This window comes from Scyliorhinus torazame, chromosome 6 (genome assembly GCF_047496885.1).
Source record: "Scyliorhinus torazame isolate Kashiwa2021f chromosome 6, sScyTor2.1, whole genome shotgun sequence".
In the NCBI taxonomy this organism is placed as follows: domain Eukaryota; kingdom Metazoa; phylum Chordata; class Chondrichthyes; order Carcharhiniformes; family Scyliorhinidae; genus Scyliorhinus; species Scyliorhinus torazame.
In genome coordinates, this window is record NC_092712.1 from 43,649,489 (window position 1) to 43,670,778 (window position 21,290).

Sequence of the window (21,290 nt, forward strand, 5' to 3'; positions counted from 1 at the left end):
CAATAGATGGGTCGTTTTTTGTACAGTGTGTGCAGGAGGGTTTCCTGAAATACTATGTTGACAGGCCAACAAGAGGCGAGGCCACGTTGGATTTGGTTTTGGGTAATGAACCAGGCCAGGTGTTGGAATTGGAGGCAGGAGAGCACTTTGGGGACAGTGACCACAATTCGGTGACGTTTACGTTAATGATGGAAAGGGATAAGTATACACCGCAGGGCAAGAGTTATAGCTGGGGGAAGGGCAATTATGATGCCATTAGACGTGACTTGGGGGGGGATAAGGTGGAGAAGTAGGCTGCAAGTGTTGGGCACACTGGACAAGTGGGGCTTGTTCAAGGATCAGCTACTGCGTGTTCTTGATAAGTATGTACCGGTCAGGCAGGGAGGAAGGCGTCGAGCGAGGGAACCGTGGTTTACCAAGGAAGTGGAATCTCTTGTTAAGAGGAAGAAGGAGGCCTATGTGAAGATGAGGTGTGAAGTTTCAGTTGGGGCGATGGAGAGTTACAAGGTAACGAGGAAGGATCTCAAGAGAGAGCTAAGACGAGCAAGGAGGGGACATGAGAAGTATTTGGCAGGAAGGATCAAGGAAAACCCAAAAGCTTTCTATAGGTATGTCAGGAATAAGCGAATGACTAGGGAAAGAGTAGGACCAGTCAAGGACAGGGATGGGAAGTTGTGTGTGGAGTCTGAAGAGATAGGCGAGATACTAAATGAATATTTTTCGTCAGTATTCACTCAGGAAAAAGATAATGTTGTGGAGGAGAATGCTGAGCCCCAGGCTAATAGAATAGATGGCATTGAGGTACGTAGGGAAGAGGTGTTGGCAATTCTGGACAGGCTGAAAATAGATAAGTCTCCGGGGCCTGATGGGATTTATCCTAGGATTCTCTGGGAGGCCAGGGAAGAGATTGCTGGACCTTTGGCTTTGATTTTTATGTCATCATTGGCTACAGGAATAGTGCCAGAGGACTGGAGGACAGCAAATGTGGTCCCTTTGTTCAAAAAGGGGAGCAGAGACAACCCCGGCAACTATAGACCGGTGAGCCTCACGTCTGTAGTGGGTAAAGTCTTGGAGGGGATTATAAGAGACAAGATTTATAATCATCTAGATAGGAATAATATGATCAGGGATAGTCAGCATGGCTTTGTGAAGGGTAGGTCATGCCTCACAAACCTCATTGAGTTCTTTGAGAAGGTGACTGAACAGGTAGATGAGGGTAGAGCAGTTGATGTGGTGTATATGGATTTCAGCAAAGCGTTTGATAAGGTTCCCCACGGTAGGCTATTGCAGAAAATACGGAGGCTGAGGATTGAGGGTGATTTAGAGATGTGGATCAGAAATTGGCTAGCTGAAAGAAGTGGTGGTTGATGGGAAATGTTCAGAATGGAGTACAGTCACAAGTGGAGTACCACAAGGATCTGTTCTGGGGCCGTTGCTGTTTGTCATTTTTATCAATGACCTAGAGGAAGGCGCAGAAGGGTGGGTGAGTAAATTTGCAGACGATACTAAAGTCGGTGGTGTTGTCGATAGTGTGGAAGGATGTAGCAGGTTACAGAGGGATATAGATAAGCTGCAGAGCTGGGCTGAGAGGTGGCAAATGGAGTTTAATGTAGAGAAGTGTGAGGTGATTCACTTTGGAAGGAATAACAGGAATGCGGAATATTTGGCTAATGGTAAAGTTCTTGAAAGTGTGGATGAGCAGAGCGATCTAGGTGTCCATGTACATAGATCCCTGAAAGTTGCCACCCAGGTTGATAGGGTTGTGAAGAAGGCCTATGGAGTGTTGGCCTTTATTGGTAGAGGGATTGAGTTCCGGAGTCGGGAGGTCATGTTGCAGCTGTACAGAACTCTGGTACGGCCGCATTTGGAGTATTACGTACAGTTCTGGTCACCGCATTACAGGAAGGATGTGGAGGCTTTGGAGCGGGTGCAGAGGAGATTTACCAGGATGTTGCCTGGTATGGAGGGAAAATCTTATGAGGAAAGGCTGATGGACTTGAGGTTGTTTTCGTTGGAGAGAAGAAGGTTAAGAGGAGACTTAATAGAGGCATACAAAATGATCAGGGGGTTGGATAGGGTGGACAGTGAGAGCCTTCTCCCGCGGATGGAAATGGCTGGCACGAGGGGACATAACTTTAAACTGAGGGGTAATAGATATAGGACAGAGGTCAGAGGTAGGTTCTTTACGCAAAGAGTAGTGAGGCCGTGGAATGCCCTAACTGCTACAGTAGTGAACTCGCCAACATTGAGGGCATTTAAAAGTTTATTGGATAAACATATGGATGATAATGGCATAGTGTAGGTTAGATGGCTTTTGTTTCGGTGCAACATCGTGGGCCGAAGGGCCTGTACTGCGCTGTATTGTTCTATGTTCTATCCCTGAAAGTTGCCACCCAGGTTGATAGGGTTGTTAAGAAGGCGTATGGTGTGTTGGCTTTCATTAACGGGGGATTGAGTTTAAGAGCTGCGAGGTTTTGCTGCAGCTTTATAAAACTCTAGTCCGACCACACTTGGAATATTGTGTCCAGTTCTGGCCGCCTCATTATAGGAAGGATGTGGATGCTTTGGAGAGGGTACAGAGGAGATTTATCAGGATGCTGCCTGGACTGGAGGGCATGTCTTATGAAGAAAGGTTGAGGGAGCTCGGGCTTTTCTTACTGGAGCGAAGAAGGCAGGGAGGTGACTTGATAGAGGTGTACAAGGTGATGAGAGGCATGGATAGAGTGGATAGCCAGAGACTTTTCCCCAGGGTGGAAATGGCTGTCACATGGGGACATAATTTTAAGGTGATTGGAGGAAGGAATAGGGGCAATGTCAGAGGTAGGTTCTTTACACCGAGAGTGGTGGGTGTGTGGAATGCACTGCCAGCAGAGGTGGGGGAGTCAGAGTCATTAGGGACATTTTAGCGACTCTTAGATAGGCACATGGACAGCAGTAAATTGAAGGTGTGTAGGTTAGGTTGATCTTAGATTAGGATAAATGGTCGGCACAACATCGCGGGCTGAAGGGCCTGTACTGTGCTGTACTGTTCTCTGTTCTTCAAAATCCCTTGCCACAAGCCTGACCTTTGCCTTATAAGTTCGATCCATGACTCCATGAGTTCCTTATAAATGTCCGAAACCCTCCCTTCTCCCACCCACATTCTGGAAACTACCCTGTCCTGTATCCCCCTTGGTGGTAGGAATGGGAAGGTTGAGACCTGCCTGCGTAGGAAATCCCGCGCCTGCATGTACCTAAACTTGTTCCCTCCCGTCAATTCAAATTTCTCCTCCAACTCCCTCAGGCTGCGAAAGCTCCCCTCGATAAACATATCTCCCATCCTCTCGATCCCTGCTCTCTGCCATCTCTGGAACCCTCCATCCAGCCTCCCCGGGGCAAACCGGTGATTATTGCAGATTGGAGACCAGACCGATGCTCTCGCTGCTCCCACATGTCTCCTCCATTGCCCCCAGACTCTCAGGGCCGCGACCACCAAGGGGCTGGTGGAGTACCGTGCCGGCGGGAACAGCAAAGGCGCCATTACCAACGCCCCCAAACTAGTGCCCTTGCATGATGCCGCCTCTACACGCTCCCACATCGACCCACCCCCCAGCATCCATTTCCGAATCATGGCTACATTCGCCGCCCAATAATAATTATTAAAGTTCAGCAGCACAAGCCTGCCCACCCCCCGGCTGCGCTCCAGCATCCCTTTTTTAACTCGCAAGGTCTTACCCGCCCATACAATGCCAGAGATCACCTTATTGACCCGTTTAAAGAAGGACCGTGGAATAAAGATGGGGAGACACTGAAACACAAACAGGAATCTCGGGAGGACAGTCATTTTCACTGTCTGTACCCTCCCAGCCAGTGACAACGGGAGCACGTCCCACCTTCGGAAAGCTTCCTTCATTTGGTCTACTTGTCGGGCCAGATTTAGCTTGTGCAGCCGTTCCCATTCCCGCGCCACCTGAATGCCTAGGTACCGAAAGCTTCCCCCTACTACTCTAAAAAGCAGCTCCCCTGCCCCCTTGCCTGGATCGCGAACATCACACTTTTCCCCATGTTCAATTTATAACCCGAAAACCGGCCAAAATCCCCCAGAATGCTCATAATTTCTTCCATCCTTTCTAGTGGGTCCGAAATATATAAGAGCAGGTCGTCTGAATATAGCGAGACTCTGTGTTCCACCATCCCCCCCCCTCCCCCCGGACCAGCCTCTTCCTGCCCCTTGCGGCTCTCAACGCAATTGCCAGCGGCTCTATGGCCAGCGCGAACAGCAGTGGGAGAGGGGGCATCCCTGCCTCGTCCCCCGGTGCAGTCTAAAATAGCCCGATGTCAACCTGTTCGTCCGAACACACGCCTCGGGCACCTGATACAGCAGTCTAACCCAGTCGATGAAGCCCCATCCAAATCCAAACGCCCCAGTACCTCCCACAGATAATCCCATTCCACCCATTCAAATGCCTTCTCTGCGTCCTCATCGCTACCCTCTGGGGCATTCGGCAGCTTCCTTACGTTGGCTGCCAACTGCCTACCCTTAACAAATCCTGTCTGGTCCTCCCCAATCACGGCCGGAACGCAGTCTTCAATCCTTGAGGTCAAGGTTTTGGCCAACAGTTTGGCGTCAACATTTAGCAGGCAGATTGGTCCATGTAGGACCCGCATAGCTCCGGGTCCTTATCCCGCTTCAGGGTCAATGAGATAGAGGCCTGTGACATCGTCGGGGGAAGCCCCCCCTTTTTCCCTTGCCTCAATAAATGTCCTCATCAGCAGCAACCCCAGTATCCCAGAGAACTTTTTATAAAACTCCACTGGGTACCCATCCGGTCCCGGGGCTTTACCCGACTGCATGGCCTTCAGCCCTTCTGCTATTTCTTCCAACCCGATTGGGCCCCCAGCCCTTCTACCAACCCTTCGTCCACCTTCGGGAACCTCAGCCCCCCTAAGAATTGCCTCATCCCCTCCGGCCCAGCTGGGGGTTCCGACTCATCCAGCCTGCTGTAAAACTCCTTAAACGCCTTATTAACCCCTGCTGAATCTCTGACCAGGTTCCCATCCCTGTCCTTTACTTTCCCAATCTCCCTGGCTGCCTCCCTCTTTCTGAGCTGCTGCGCAAGCATTCTGCTGGCCTTCTCCCCATTTTCATACATCGCCCCCCCTCGCCTTCCTCAGCTGCTCCACCGCCTTCCCTGTAGTTAACAAGCCAAACTCCACCTGTAGCCTCTGTCGTTCCCTTAGAAGCCCTGCCTCTGGGGCCTCCGTAAAACTCCTGGCAACCTGAAGTATTTCTCTTATCAGTCGGTCCGTCTCTGCTCTGTCTGCCTTCTCCCTGAGATCAGCTCCCCTCTAACCACCGCCTTCAGCGCCTCCCAGAGAATTGCAGCCGAGACTTCCCCTGTGTCGTTAGCTTCCAGATAATTTCCTCAGCCGCCCACACACCTCCTCATCCGCTAAAAGTCAAACATCCAGCCTCCAGTGTGGGCATTGGCCACCCTCCTTGCTCACCTGCAGATCAACCCTGTGCGGGACATGATCCGAAATCATGATCGCTGAATATTCAGTGTCCACTACCCCCATTAGTAAAGCCCTGTTCAGAATTTAAAAAGTCAATCCGGGAGTACATTTTATGCATGTGCGAGTAGAAGGAAAATCCCTTCACTCTCGGCCGCCCAAATCTCCATGGGTCCATGCCCCCCCACCCCCTCATCTGCTCCATAAACCCTTTTAGCTCCTTTGCCATTGCTGGCACCCTGCCTGTCATTGAGCAAGACCGGTCTAACCCTGGGTCAATGACTGTGTTGAAGTTCCCCCCCATGACCAACATATGCGAATCCAGGTCTGGGATCTTCCCCAACATTCTCCTTATGAACTCTACATCATCCCAATTTGGCACGTACACATTCACGAGCACCACCGGCAGCCCTTCCAACTTCCCACTAGCCATGATGTACCGACCTCCCACATCCGCAACTATTCTTCCCGCCTCAAATGACACTCGCTTGTTGATCAGGATTGCGACCCCAATACAGCTGCGTGGGAACCGGGTGAGGAGCTGGAAAAAGGGGATGGCTAATCGACAAGGGGGGGGGTAGGAAGCCCCCCAACCCGGCTGATCACGTGGAACGTGAGAGGGCTGAACGGGCCGATAAAGAGGGCACGGGTACTCGCACACCTTAAGAAACTTAAGGCAGATGTGGTTATGTTACAGAAAACGCACCTGAAACTGATAGACCAGGTTAGGCTACGCAAAGGATGGGTGGGGCAGGTGTTCCATTCGGGGCTAGATGCGAAAAACAGGGGGGTGGCTATATTAGTGGGGAAGCGGGTAATGTTCGAGGCAAAGACTATAGTGGCGGATAACGGGGGCAGATACGTGATGGTGAGTGGCAAACTACAGGGGGAGACGGTGGTTTTGGTAAACGTATATGCCCCGAACTGGGATGATGCCAATTTTATGAGGCGGATGCTAGGACGCATTCCGGACCTAGAGATGGGAAAGCTGATAATGGGGGGAGATTTTAATACGGTGTTGGAACCAGCGTTGGATAGGTCGAAGTCCAGGACTGGAAGGAGGCCGGCAGCAGCCAAGGTACTTAAAGATTTTATGGAGCAGATGGGAGGTGTAGACCCGTGGAGATTTAGCAGACCTAGGAGTAAGGAGTTCTCGTTTTTCTCCTATGTCCATAAAGTCTACTCGCGAATAGACTTTTTTGTGCTGGGAAGGGCGTTGATCCCGAAGGTGAGGGGAACGGAGTATACGGCTATAGCCATTTCGGATCACGCTCCACACTGGGTAGACTTGGAGATAGGGGAGGAAACAGGAGGGCGCCCACCCTGGAGAATGGACATGGGACTAATGGCAGATGAGAGGGTGTGTCTAAGGGTGAGGGGGTGCATTGAAAAGTACTTGGAACTCAATGATAATGGGGAGGTCCAGATGGGAGTGGTCTGGGAGGCGTTGAAGGCGGTGCTTAGAGGGGAGCTGATATCAATAAGGGCACATAAAGGGAAGCAGGAGAGTAAGGAACGGGAGCGGTTGCTGCAAGAACTTTTGAGGGTGGACAGACAATATGCGGAAGCACCGGAGGAGGGACTGTACAGGGAAAGGCAAAGGCTACGTGTAGAATTTGACTTGCTGACTACGGGCACTGCAGAGGCACAATGGAGGAAGGCACAGGGTGTACAGTACGAATATGGGGAGAAGGCGAGCAGGTTGCTGGCACACCAATTGAGGAAAAGGGGAGCAGCGAGGGAAATAGGGGGAGTGAGGGATGAGGAAGGAGAGATGGAGCGGGGAGCGGAGAGAGTGAATGGAGTGTTCAAGACATTTTATAAAAAATTATATGAAGCTCAGCCCCCGGATGGGAGGGAGAGAATGATGGGCTTCTTGGATCGGCTGGAATTTCCCAAGGTGGAAGAGCAGGAAAGGGTGGGACTGGGAGCACAGATCGAGGTAGAAGAAGTGGTGAAAGGAATTAGGAGCATGCAGGCGGGAAAGGCCCCGGGACCGGATGGATTCCCAGTCGAATTCTATAGAAAATATGTGGACTTGCTCGCCCCGGTATTGACGAGGACCTTTAATGAGGCAAAGGAAAGGGGGCAACTGCCCCCGACTATGTCTTAAGCAACGATATCGCTTCTCTTAAAGAAGGAAAAGGACCCGCTACAATGCAGGTCCTATAGACCTATTTCCCTCCTAAATGTAGATGCCAAGATCCTGGCCAAGGTAATGGCAATGAGAATAGAGGAATGTGTCCCGGGGGTGGTCCACGAGGACCAAACTGGGTTTGTGAAGGGGAGACAGCTGAACACGAATATACGGAGGCTGTTAGGGGTAATGATGATGGCCCCACCAGAGGGGGAAACGGAGATAGTAGTGGCGATGGATGCCGAGAAAGCATTTGATAGAGTGGAGTGGGATTATTTGTGGGAGGTGTTGAGGAGATTTGGTTTTGGAGAAAGGTATGTTAGATGGGTGCAGCTGTTGTATAGGGCCCCGATGGAGAGCGTGGTCACGAATGGATGGGGATCTGCATATTTTCTGCTCCATAGAGGGACAAGGCAGGGATGCCCTCTGTCCCCATTATTGTTTGCACTGGCGATTGAGCCCTTGGCGATAGCGTTGAGGGGTTCCAAGAAGTGGAGGGGAGTACTTAGAGGAGGAGAAGAACACCGGGTATCTTTGTATGCGGACGATTTGCTACTATACGTGGCAGACCCGGCGGAGGGGATGCCAGAAATAATGCGGATACTTGGGGAGTTTGGGGATTTTTCAGGGTATAAATTGAACATGGGGAAAAGTGAGTTGTTTGTGGTGCATCCAGGGGAGCAGAGTAGAGAAATAGAGGACCTACCGTTGAGGAAGGTAACAAGGGACTTTCGTTACCTGGGGATCCAGATAGCCAAGAATTGGGGCACATTGCAAAGGTTAAATTTAACGTGGTTGGTGGAACAAATGGAGGAGGATTTCAAGAGATGGGATATGGTATCCCTGTCACTGGCAGGGAGGGTGCAGGCGGTTAAGATGGTGGTCCTCCCGAGATTCCTCTTTGTGTTTCAGTGCCTCCCGGTGGTGATCACGAAGGCTTTTTTTAAAAAGGATTGAAAAGAGCATCATGGGTTTTGTGTGGGCCGGGAAGACCCCAAGAGTGAGGAAGGGATTCTTACAGCGTAGCAGGGATAGGGGGGGGCTGGCACTACCGAGCCTAAGTGAGTATTATTGGGCCGCTAATATTTCAATGGTGAGTAAGTGGATGGGAGAGGAGGAGGGAGCGGCGTGGAAGAGATTAGAGAGGGCGTCCTGTAGGGGGACTAGCCTACAGGCTATGGTGACAGCCCCATTGCCGTTCTCACCGAGGAACTACACCACAAGCCCGGTGGTGGTGGCTACACTGAAGATTTGGGGACAGTGGAGACGGCATAGGGGAAAGACTGGAGCCTTGGGGGGGTCCCCGATAAGAAACAACCATAGGTTTGCCCCGGGGGGGAATGGATGGGGGATATGGAATGTGGCAAAGAGCAGGAATAACGCAACTGAAAGATCTGTTTGTGGATGGGAAGTTCACGAGTCTGGGAGCGCTGACCGAGAAATATGGGTTGCCCCAAGGGAATGCATTCAGGTATATGCAACTGAGGGCTTTTGCGAGGCAACAGGTGAGGAAATTCCCGCAGCTCCCGACACAAGAGGTGTAGGACAGAGTGATCTCAAAGACATTGGTGGGGGATGGTAAGGTGTCAGATATATATAGGGAAATGAGGGACGAAGGGGAGACTATGGTAGATGAACTAAAAGGGAAATGGGAAGAAGAGCTGGGGGAGGAGATCGAGGAGGGGCTGTGGGCAGATGCCCTAAGCAGGGTAAACTCGTCGTCCTCGTGTGCCAGGCTAAGCCTGATTCAGTTTAAGGTATTACACAGGGCGCATATGACTAGAGCACGGCTCAGTAAATTTTTTGGGGTGGAGGATAGGTGTGCGAGGTGCTCGAGAAGCCCAGCGAATCATACCCATATGTTTTGGTCATGCCCGGCACTACAGGGGTTTTGGATGGGGGTGACAAAGGTGCTTTCAAAAGTAGTGGGGGTCCGGGTCGAACCAAGCTGGGGGTTGGCTATATTTGGGTTTGCACAAGAGCCGGGAGTGCAGGAGGCGAGAGAGGCCGATGTTTTGGCCTTTGCGTCCCTAGTAGCCCGGCGCAGGATATTGTTAATGTGGAAAGAAGCCAAGCCCCCGGGGGTGGAGACCTGGATAAATGACATGGCAGGGTTTATAAAGCTAGAGCGGATTAAGTTCGTTCTAAGGGGGTCGGCTCAAGGGTTCACCAGGCGGTGGCAATCGTTCGTCGAATACCTCGCAGAAAGATAGATGGAATGGAAAAAAGAAGGCAGCAGCAGCAGCCCAGGATCGGGAGGGGGGGGGTGGGTGGGGGGGGGAGGGGGGGGGGGGGGGAGTAGGAGGAACCAGAAGGACTCTCAGGGTTGTTAATATATACTGTATAATATGTATAGGTCGTTGCGACAGATAATTATATATTGGACTGTTAAATTATATTTTTGGAGAGTATTACTTGTGATAAGGCAGTTGCCAATTAGGGTTAGTTTATTATTTATTCATTTTTTGTTTATAAAATAGGTCATTGTTATTTGTGTTGTTATAATATTGTGTAAAGGATGCACAATGTACTGTGTTGGTTGACCAAAAATTTTCAATAAAATATTTATTTTTAAAAAAAGGATTGCGACCCCTCTAGTCTTAGATTCCAACCTGGAGTGGAAAACCTTTCCGACCCATCCCTTCCTTAATCTGACCTGGTCAGTTACTCTAAGGTGCGTCTCCTGCCATGTCCGACATCAATCCCCTCAAACGCGCAAACACGCCCGTTTAACCGGCCCGTTTAGCCCTCTTACGTTCCATGTGATCAGCCTGGTTGGGGGGCTTCTTGCCCCGTCCCCCTCCGTCCCCCTCCGCCGATCAGCCATCACCTTTCTTGGGCCAGTCTCCAGCTTGCGCCACACGCATTCGCAGGCCCGCCCCCAGGCAGCCTCCCTCCCCGACCTCCCTATTGCCCCACAGCAAAAGTCCCTCCTGTCATCAGAACATTTACCCCCCTCCCCCGCCCAGTAACAGTACTATGCAAACCATCCCCTTCAACAAGCATAACATCTGCTCACCCCCCCCCCCCCCCCGGCCACTGCGCTTCCGTGAGCTAGCCCGCCCAGTTAGCTTGGTGGCCCCCACCCATGGCGTCAGACATTTCCCCACCTATTGTTCCCTCCCCCACTTGGACACTCATATGCAAACGTAAGCAATCCCAATCCAATTGCCCGAAAGAAACACAAAGAAAATCAAAAAGAAGATCCAACATCTAAAATTCACACCTCCATCCCCCATCAGTGCAAATGCAAACTTTAACTCACACAGCTCAGCCGCAGGCCCCAAATCAATACAGAAGGCATTACAGATAACGTCCAAAAACAAATACTTTTTTAACATGAACGCTGCAGCAAAGTTCAGTTCAAATACCTCAGTCCGCTACCAGCCCTTTCCTTCTAGCGAAGTTCATCACTTCCTCGGGCGACTCGAAGTAGAAATGTTGCTCCTCATGAGTGACCCAAAGACGGGCCGGATACAGCAGCCCAAACTTGATCTTCTTCTTGAAAAGGGTCGACTTTATTTGGTTGAACCTGCTCTTCTCCTGGCCACATCCGCGCTCAGATCCTGGTATATTCGCAGGATGCTGTTCTCCCATTTAGAGCTCTGTGTCTGCCTGGACCACCGTAAGATACACTCCTTGTCCAGGTACCTGTGGAATCTCACCACCATTGTCCTCGGGGGGTCGCCTAAAACGCAGTTTCCTCGCGAGCGCTCTGTGCGCCCTATCCACCTGAATGTCGGCTGAATGTCCCCTCCCCCAGTAACTTCTCGCTATGTTTGCCCCTGCGCCCGTTCCTTCGGATCCCTCCGGGAGACCCACGATTCTCAAGTTCTGCCGGCGGGACCTGTTCTCAAATCCTCCACCTTCTCCTGGAGCCTTTTCTGTTGGTCTCTCAACATCCCCACCTCCAACTCCACTGCAGCTTGGTGTTCCTCCTGCTCAGTCAGTGCCTTTCTGGATCGCCCGATCTTGAGCATCCAGTCTGAGTTCCAGCCGCGCAATCGACTCCTTAATCGGGTCCAAGCATTCCTGATTCTGCTTGGCGAAGCCCTCCTGTATGAACTGCATCAGCTGCTCCGTCGACCGCTGGGTCGTCGAGCCAGGACTCCAGTCGTCTGTCATGCTTTCTCCCACTGCAGCCTCAGCCCAAGTCTTCTCTGTTCGCCTATTTCTTCCTTTGCGAGCACTCCTGGTCCGCCTCTCCATGCACTGATGCAGGATTCCTCTTCACAATTGCATCCACCATCAATTTTCCGAATCAGATCCGACAAAAATCGGGGGGAAAGGTCCAAAGGTCCGACCCGAGCGAGAGCCACCAAATCTGCGACCTACTCCTTCATAGCCGCCACCAGAAGTCCGAGCTCAGGTAACATTTTAACCAGTCAATTCCGCACACAGTAGATGTGCAGTCACTGTCCAATACAGCACAATTGAAGGATTCTGCAATCAACACTCTCATTACCGGAGTAAAACTTCCCGTTAATAGGACAATGCCTCCTTTCTGGTCACTATCTTTTTCCTCTTCCGGCTGTTCCGTGTCATTTGTAGCTTCAAACACTCTATTATAACGCGTTGGACAGTTGAAAGCAAAATGGTATTGAGGGTCACACCTAAAACATCGATTTCTGGGGTTCATTTTCCTATTATCATTCTCCATGTCCCTCCTCCTGTTACAGGTTTCATACTTCCATACTCTCGTAACCTGTTTGTAGCCGTACGATCTCGCTATCCTGTCAGTAGTGTATCTTCCATAGTCTGCCTTATTGCTGACTGACCCATTTGTGTCATAAGAGCCATAGGAATTGAATGTTTCCCCAGAAACTTCTTTAAGGCTGCTATCATCTGATCGAATAAGGTATCATTATCTGCAAACTTAACTCCTTGTTAAAACCAGAAGCCTATCCATATTGGTCACTCTAGCAGAGTCCAGTAATTTAAATGCCAACACAGACTGTGGAAATTCCAGGCGGTGTTTGTGCAGACTTTTGTATAGTCTGCTAAATTCCTCAATAGAGACATCCTCTGTTTTTTGAAATCTATCAAATTCTGACCAGGCTTCATACACACTTAATAAATCATCCTTTTGATAAATCTTATCCATAAAACGCAATAGAGTCTCCACACCTTCTTCTGAGTCTAATGTTCCAAGTCCAGTTCAGAAAACACTTTGTTTCGGATTTTATTCTCATAAGGTAGAGAATGAGCCAATGCCATACCTTGTTTCCTCTTTCCCAAGGCCACCTTAGTCCACATAACAACTGCACTTTTCCATTGGTCGTACAATCCCCTTTCACAAAACTTTCACATTTTCTCCAAAATTTACACCCAACAATAAACAATAATCAGTAACGAATGCAATGTCAATCCCCATATCAATACCAATGATCCCATCCTCCCACCAAACCCCAAGCATTGACCCGCATGTTAACAAAAGCAAATGACAAAAAGGAATCAGGAATCACCCATAGACACCATTAACACATATAGTCCCCCTCCCCCCAACCTTCCCAGCCGCCCCCCCTAATGATTGATGTAATCCAATTCTCGAAAGTGCATAATGAATAATATCCATAAATTGTAGAACCCCTCCATCCTTGCCTTTCACAAAATAATGGCGGATAGTCATATCGGGACATTTGTATTCTAGGTTCAGCCATATATTTTTGTTTCTTTCACCTCACTCCTTGGCTGTTGCAGATTTTTTTTCTCCTGGAAAAGCTGTATCTTTCAACCCTTAACATTTGCACAGTAGACATTCTCTGCTACCACTGTTAGCTTCAGGCTGCTGTTCAGTAAAGAGTCAAGAGCTCTGCTCCTTTCCCAAGACACCTTTATTTTCCTTGAACACACTCTATACAAAACTCTTTCACCACATCACACCAAACAAGTGCCACCTGCAACCTATTTACATATCAGTGTCAATTATTGGATACTTACCATCAATGAGCCATCTAATTGGAATGTCTCTTAACCGATTCCTTAACAGGAAGGTGCTGCCTAAGGAACCTTGGTGAGCTCCAATGAAGGATTTCTACATCATCCACACAGCTCACCCTCCCACCCAACCTGGTATCACATTTATTACACTTTTTTAAAAATCAATCTGGAATTAAATGTCCAACACATTTCTATTTAGAAACATACATTGACAACAGACACCCAATGTTATTATGGCATGAAGCTTGTCAAACATCTCAAGTATTTACAGAAACAAAGGGCAATTGTCCACCCTCATTTGGTGCAGGGACAAAATCCCATTATGTCCAGGTCTTGTGAGAGGGCCATAACAGGATTTGTGATGGGGCGTGGGGGCTATGGCAACCCCATAGCGGGTGTTCACTTCACGTGTGTGGGGTGGGCAAAGAGAGAGATGAGGGGGGTGTTGATGCCCAAAAGACCGGAGAGATTGGGAAAGGGGGGGGGGGGCGATGCAGGCGATGATAGGTATTGCGGGGCTTGAACCAGGATTTGAGATTGGGCGCTGGTGTCTTCACAATGATGCCGCAAAACATACCCCTCTTCTACGAAATGGCAAAGTGTGGGAAGATCGCGACAGAATGTCTGCATGCAAGAAACACACCGGTTTTCAGTCAGAACCTAACACTTTGTCATTTTTTGGGAAAATGCAAATACAATTAAAAATTAGAAAACATTATGAATGTACTAACAAGGGGAAATAGTCTTTGACTGTAAACAGAGGATTAGCTAGCGATGAACTGAACTGATTAAATTTAATAAATGGCCCTTTTGAATTAAAAAAAACTATTTTTTCAAAAACCTGAAGATTTACTACTTCAAAGCAATTAGTGAATGACGTTCCATCTGTGAGCTTCTGGCACTGAGCATTGCATGCCAGAATTGCATATCAGAATATTAGGGGTGCAGAATAGAACACCTATTATGCAAGTCACCCAATTTTCTCTAAATTTAAATAAATGGATGGATAAGTCGGGTAGGCCATGCAATGGATTAATTATTCGCTGTGCCCAATATTGCAATATGTGCCTCCAGTCTATGTTATTTACTCTACATCAGCAGTTAAAAGCAGGTAATTTATCATTATGCTCCCAAGAGAGCTTCAGCATAAAACGGAAACTTGTTAAGATCAAAATCTGACACAGACAAACATTACTATAATTATTTTCAATTCAAGCACTAATTATATTCCTGTACTTGTTCAATTCTGGTGTTACAAAATTGATTCCTCAGAGATTATTTAATGCATTCATATTTTAAAATAAACACAGCTGTTTATAATGAAATAGATAGATTTTCGTCACAAAAATAATCCTGCTTCATTTTGTGGATTTCGAACATCTGAACCTTTCCAGGTCAAAAGTGCATCTATTGTAGGGGTGTCTTTTGGAGTACAGGGGTAAGCTCTGGAAATCTTCCGCTGTAAAGAACATCCATTCCCCACCCCCACACATACACACATATGTGGTGGAATTTTGAGTACTGGGGTGAGAAAAACGTCATGCAGCTCCCCTCCTGCACACCCAAATTTGCACACAGATTCTCTGGAACTCTGTGCACAGAAGATTTAGGGCCATGGCTTTTACCATCACCATCACGCAGGCGGGGCGCAGTTTGAGAGAGGAAGTGACGCCTGCTCCACATAGATTGGGGGACCCTCGAGACACCCATTGCTGAACCATTGCTCCACCCTCCCCGTGGATACGGGAACAACCCCACCCCCACAGGCACCGGGGAAACCCCCTCCACAACAAGCACAGTGACAACTCATCCACCTCCGACCACTCCCAACAAGCACCAGGGCAAAACAAAACCCACCCCAAAACATAAGGGAAATCCCTTCCAATGGGGCTCCCCAGAGGGTAGCCCCTGGCACTGCCCCAGCATTGCCAGAGTGGCACTGCTAGGTTGGCACTGCCCAGACATGTCCATCTTCCCCCCCCCCCCCCCCCCCCCCCCCCCCCAAGCGCTATACTTATCTTTGGGCCCCTGGCGGATTCCCCTTGACTGCTTTGCATTTCTAAATACTCATTGTAAACCTTGCTGACATGAGAATTCTTTTTCTCAGGGCAACATATGTCGGTGAAGCACTTCAAGCATATATTAATTTACTGAAATTAATTTGTCACCTCACTAGCGAGGGGCGGGGAAAACCAGAGAATGGGATCTTCTGTCAAAACTCATATTCCAGGATGAGATTTTCCACCGGTGTTGCCTTTTCGCCGCGGTGAACATCGGCAGAAAACTCATGCCATTAATTCTGGAAACAATTCTAATTTTTAGTCACGGAATTAGATAGCCAAAGCACAGGATATTTTAACTTTTTCTCTATTATTGTGTTACATGGAAAGAATGCATTTGATTTCATTTGGAACTGTACTGAAAATTCCTTAGTGCCATTTTTTGATGGCAAAGTTATACATGTTACACATTTCACAAACACCTGGAAGCACTCTGATCAACTGTGTTGGCTTCATCTCTAATGATGGACCAATTGATTCAGGAGATTTCCTGCAATATTAAGAGTTAGACACCAAGAATGGGCAATTAAGTGTTGGCCTCGTCAGGGACAGGTTTCAAGAAACAATAAAAAAGTCACTGTGGCCTACGATCTTTCCTGGATCGGCAGACTTGTAAAATACAATGTTGATTTTGTTTAGATTGAGGGGCTTGCAGTATTGCAGGAAGTTACTAAAATAAGGACAGCGTTGACACCATGGAGGATTATGAGGATGACAATTTTAAATGTGAGGCGTTGGAACATCGGGATCCAATTCTGATCAAGTGAGGAGAGGGACCATGGGCAAGCAGAAATTGGGAACAAATAAATTACAACCAGTAAAGTTTTTGATGAACTGAAGTTCACACAGGGTGTAGTATAATTAGCAAGAGAACAGAAAAGTGTTCATGTCTAGTGTTGGTAAAAGGATCTGCAGTTTGGGATAGGTAATATGTAGAAACAACTCGGTATGTGTAGTGATCCAGGAGATACGAAGAGGAAGGTTTAAACAGATTTATTCTGTACTCAAAAGTAAAGCATCACCCGCGGCATACAACACAAGTGTCCCAGCCCCGGACTAATGGAACTCCTGGTTCAGGTCTGGGACAGCATTTAAAGAGCTCGGTAATAAGTCCCAGCCGGCCATTACCATGGGAACTCGTGCCCCACGGGAGAGATCAATAAGTGATTCCCGAGGACCTCGCGAGGGTTACCACAGTATGGTTTTTAAGGTAAAATTTATGGGGTTCAAACCTACTTACGGTCAAACAGGTCGCTGAGATTACAAGTATTCTGGTTGGATCAGGGGTTGAATCAGTGCTAAAGATTTGCAATTTGTGATATGGATCAAAGTCTTCGTAATATTTAGTTGAATAAAACTGAAGAACATCAAAGAATTGTTGTCGACAAAAGTCGGATGGGCTGAGAGGTGGTAAGGAGATGCAGCTGGTCTCATCAGCACACGTGTCACCAAAGTATAGCTTGCAGAAAGGAAGACGTCCCGGGAGGAAACCAACTTGGGGAAGGGGAAGGGGGTGGAAGGAGAGGCTCCTATTATGCCAGTGCAAAAGTGAGAAGACCCCATTGCTAAAGATGTTTTGGCTACAAATCAATAAATAAAAGAAGAGTCCTACTGAGCTGAACAATGGAAGGGAGGCATCAATCATGTCAAAGACTGCAGAAATTATCATCACACTAAAAATTGTTCAGGATGTGGAAAGAAAAGGAGCCTGATTGGATGATTCAAAACATGGAGTTTCAACAAAGATGGGCAGAGATTTGATAAGCAACAAATTCAATTAATTTTAACTGACACAGTGATTGGAGATAGGTTAGTAGTTTAGTAGTTTCCAAAGAGTCAAGAATTTTAAGTAGTTAGGTTAATGACGAATGTTTTGAAAGGGAAAGCAACAGTTTCACAAGAGTGAGTTACTGACAGACAGACTGGGGGGAGGGGAACAGGAAGAGAAATTAGGTGATAAGGAGGAGAGCAGGGATGGATTGAAGAGCAAGAGATAGATCGCAGAGATGGGATGCCAGACTTGAATGAAATTGGCATCCACCAATTGGAATGGACCATCCAGATTTTCAGTAGCTCATTCAAATTTACAAGATTTTTGAAAATGTAAATATTTTTCAACTCCCCTCTCTGTTTAATAGAATGGCAACAAAATTGCTTAGGTTATAGATACTTGAAAGATTGTAGCACAAAATAAGGTTATTCTGCACATCATACCCATGCTGTTGCAAGAGCAACATATGTAGTCCCACTCCTCACCTTCTCTCTATAACCCTGCATCTTATTCCTTTCAGATAACTATGCAATTTACATTTTAAAGCGACAATTGAATCTGACTCCACCACACCCTCAGGCTGTGCATTCAAGATTCTAATTACTCACTGCACAAAATAAATTCTCACGTCACTGTTTTTTTTTGCCAAACACCTCTCGACTCTTTCATCAATGGGAGCAGTTTCTCCCTATCTACTCGGTTCAGACTCCTAATCACTTAGCACCCCTATCAAATTTCCTTTCAACTTGAAGAGAACAGTCCAGCTTTGGCAGTGTCTTCAAAATTTCATCCCTGGAACCATTCTGGTAAACAATTTTTGCACCTTCTCCAATGTCTTCACATCCTTTCCAAATAATGACCAGAATTAGACATAATACTCCAGTTTTATAAAGGTTCGTCATAAAGTCCTTACTTTCACACTCTGATCCTTTGTCTATAAAGCTAGAATCTAAGTCTTATTAACTGTCTTATTATCATGTTCTATCACCTCCAATGGTTTATGCATTTACCCCGCAGGTATCTCTATTCCTACACCCCCTTTAGGATTGTGCCCATTGATTTATATTGTTTTTCCTTCTTCTTCCCGCCAAATGTATCACTTCACACTTCTCGGCACTCAATTTCATCAGCCACGTTATTCCAGTTATCAATTAATTTTAATTCATGAATTGCTGAAACTTCTTGGGAGATTTGTTTGATTTCTTTAAAGGATTGCAGAAGGAGTGGGATTTTCTGCAGTTTCTCCCCTAAATTGACAATTTTCCTGTTTTTCTTTTTACGGAAGACAGTGATTTCGAGTCATTGATAGCGCATGCTGTCATGTCTGGATGGAATGGGTTTGAGGCGCCAAATGATCTATGCTCATCTTCATTTTAATATTATCCATATGTTCAAGTCATATAGCCGTGGGATTCATTGGAATCCTACTGTTGACTAATTGTTTCAGTTATAGTTAGTAGTTCACCCAGAGTCAAATGTATAATTAAGGCTGTGAGCCACATCTCAATGGGTAAGCGCTCTCATCTCTAAGTCAGAAGCTAGGGACGTGAGCAATAGCGCAGCTGACACACCCAGTGTAATCCGAGGGAGTGCGGAACTGTTGGCGGTGCTAGCTTTCCACTAAGATGTTAATTCAAGGTACCCTATGGCACTATTTCGAAGAAGAGCAGGGGTCTATCCTCAGTGCCCTGGCCAATATTCATCGCTCAACCAACAACGTTGATAGAAAAGACGATCTGGCCATAACTGCCCTGCTTTATTTTAAAGTTAATTCATGGGAAATGGGCGTCACGGGCATTTAATATCCATCCCTGATTATCATTGAGAAAATGGTAGCCCTTCTTGAACCTTGTAGTCCACATGTTCTGCAAACACCCACAGTGGAGTTAGGAAGGGAGGCTGGTGCTAGTGGGAGCTTGCTGTGCTCAGATTGGATGTCACACAAGTAATGTGGTCCATTTAGCTGTAAAGCGCTTGGAGACATAAATGTACTGATTTGACTCTCCTTCGATTCATAATCACAATGAAGCAGAATTTATAACGAAATGCTCATTTACCTTTGACGATGACCAGCACCGAGCTGTAAGTCTGCCCGGCCAAATTGGAGGCGGTGCAGGTGTAGCGCCCGTTGTCGCTCAGTTTGCAGTAGAGGATCCTCAGCACGAAGTTGTCCTCGTCGTCGTCGAAAATGACATGCCGGCGGCCCGGGCAGATGGCCTCGCCGTCCTTCTTCCACACGATCTCCGGTTTGGGTTTGCCCGTCACCTGGCAGCTGAGCTTGGCGTGTTTGCCCTCGGTCACGGTGCACGTGCGGGCCCAGCCAACCGCCGCGCCCGCGCCTGCGCACGCGGCCGGCAGCGGCGCGAGCGGCGAGCGGCCGCTTCCCGCCTTCTCGTAATCTCGCCAGAGGGGGCGGCCGGCCGAGGCAGGCGGCGGCGAGGCGTCCGAGGGGAGGATGTCCGGGCCGCGCATCTGGGCCCGTCTCTGCTGCAGTTGGGACAGCAGGGAGGACTCGGGCGGGTGAGGAGGATGGGCGGCGCCATCCGGGGAGAGGACGACCAAGGCGGCGACGGCCTGGCTCTCGCCCAGCAGGTTGAGGGCCCTGCACAGCAGGGCGCCGCCGTCCGAAAACCTGACGCAGTAGATTTTGAGGGTGCTGCCGTCGAGGGCCGTCTCCACCGAGTAGCGGTTGCAGCCGCCGCCTCCTCCCCCCACCCTCTCGCCATCCTTCTCCCAGTGGACGGACGGCGGGGGGTTGCCCTCCACCTTGCAGGAGAAGCTGGCGTCGTCGCCCAGGCACACCCTGAGGGAGCAGGGCCTGAGCGTGAAGGAGGGGGCTTCGGGCGCCGCCTCGCCGCCCACCCGCAGGCTGATCGCCGCGTACGCCTCGCCCACCGTGTTGTTGGCCCTGCAGATGTACTGGCCGCTGTCGCCCGTGGACAGGTCGTAGATGATCAGCTTGTACAGGTCGCCGTCCTCCGCCGTCTCGAAGCGGCCCCCCGATCTCACGGGCGCCTTGTCCTTCTCCCACACCACCAGCGGCGCCGGGTTGCCGATGATCTGACAGGCGAGGGTGGCATCCTTGCCGGTGGAGACGGCGAACGCCTTGGGCCGGGTTAAAAACCTGGGGGCTCCGCCGAAATCCATCCTCGGGTCTAGAATGGAAAATAAAAAGAAGTCTTATACTATGAAGGTCATGGGAACCGTTCTTTCTGGTACAGTTCAGAGCGCTATTCCCTTCGAGGTCACACAAAAGTCGTCAATCATCACCCCTTCCCCTCCCCGAGTTGCAGCAATGTCTTAAAAATAGAATCAGCTGTCTCCGCTTATCTCTCCTCCATGTCCATTTGTAGAACCACTCCTTGATAATACATACATAATAGTATTCGTCGCAACATGCAACTAACTTGATTTTTTTTTTAAGTGCAGCTTGAAATTTTACGTCCAGGTTTTCACACACACCATTTTCAGCAAAATCTGCAAACTCGTCCGTCCCAATTTGAATCTTTTTTGTCCTTAAATTAGCCGACGTGTACATATTTCTGCTCCCACGCAATTCAGCCATAAATCTGTAGTTCTGTGACAAACGAAACTTACCTGCTTTCAAATCTGTAGCAATCGGGAGGAACGCAAAAAAAGAAAAAGATCTAAATGTAAAGGTTACGCATCGGCAAGGTGCGGATTCCAAGCAGATCTGTCTGAATCACGCATCCAGATACTTTGTCCAAAAAGATCGGAGGAAAAGTTCGTGTGAAAGTCGACGGCTGGGGCTGTATCCCCCAGTCCCCTGCAGTAGTCTTCGATTTTGCCTTGCACCCCGGTCTGTCCCGAATGCTAAATCGTTGACGTGCTTTGCTTTACTCAGCCGAAAATCTAAAATAGATTGGTG

At 48.5% G+C, this 21,290-nt stretch overlaps 1 protein-coding gene across 1 annotated transcript in view; it reads right to left on the reverse strand.

The window, feature by feature from the left end:
- LOC140424765 (obscurin-like) overlaps positions 1 to 20,607 on the reverse strand; it is a 1,044,598-nt gene extending 1,023,991 nt beyond the window's left edge. Inside the window, 1 exon segment of the mRNA XM_072508149.1 lies at positions 19,459 to 20,607. Coding sequence (XP_072364250.1) covers positions 19,459 to 20,548 — 1,090 coding nt within the window. The 5' untranslated portion in view covers positions 20,549 to 20,607.
- Positions 20,608 to 21,290: the final 683 nt, after the last annotated feature.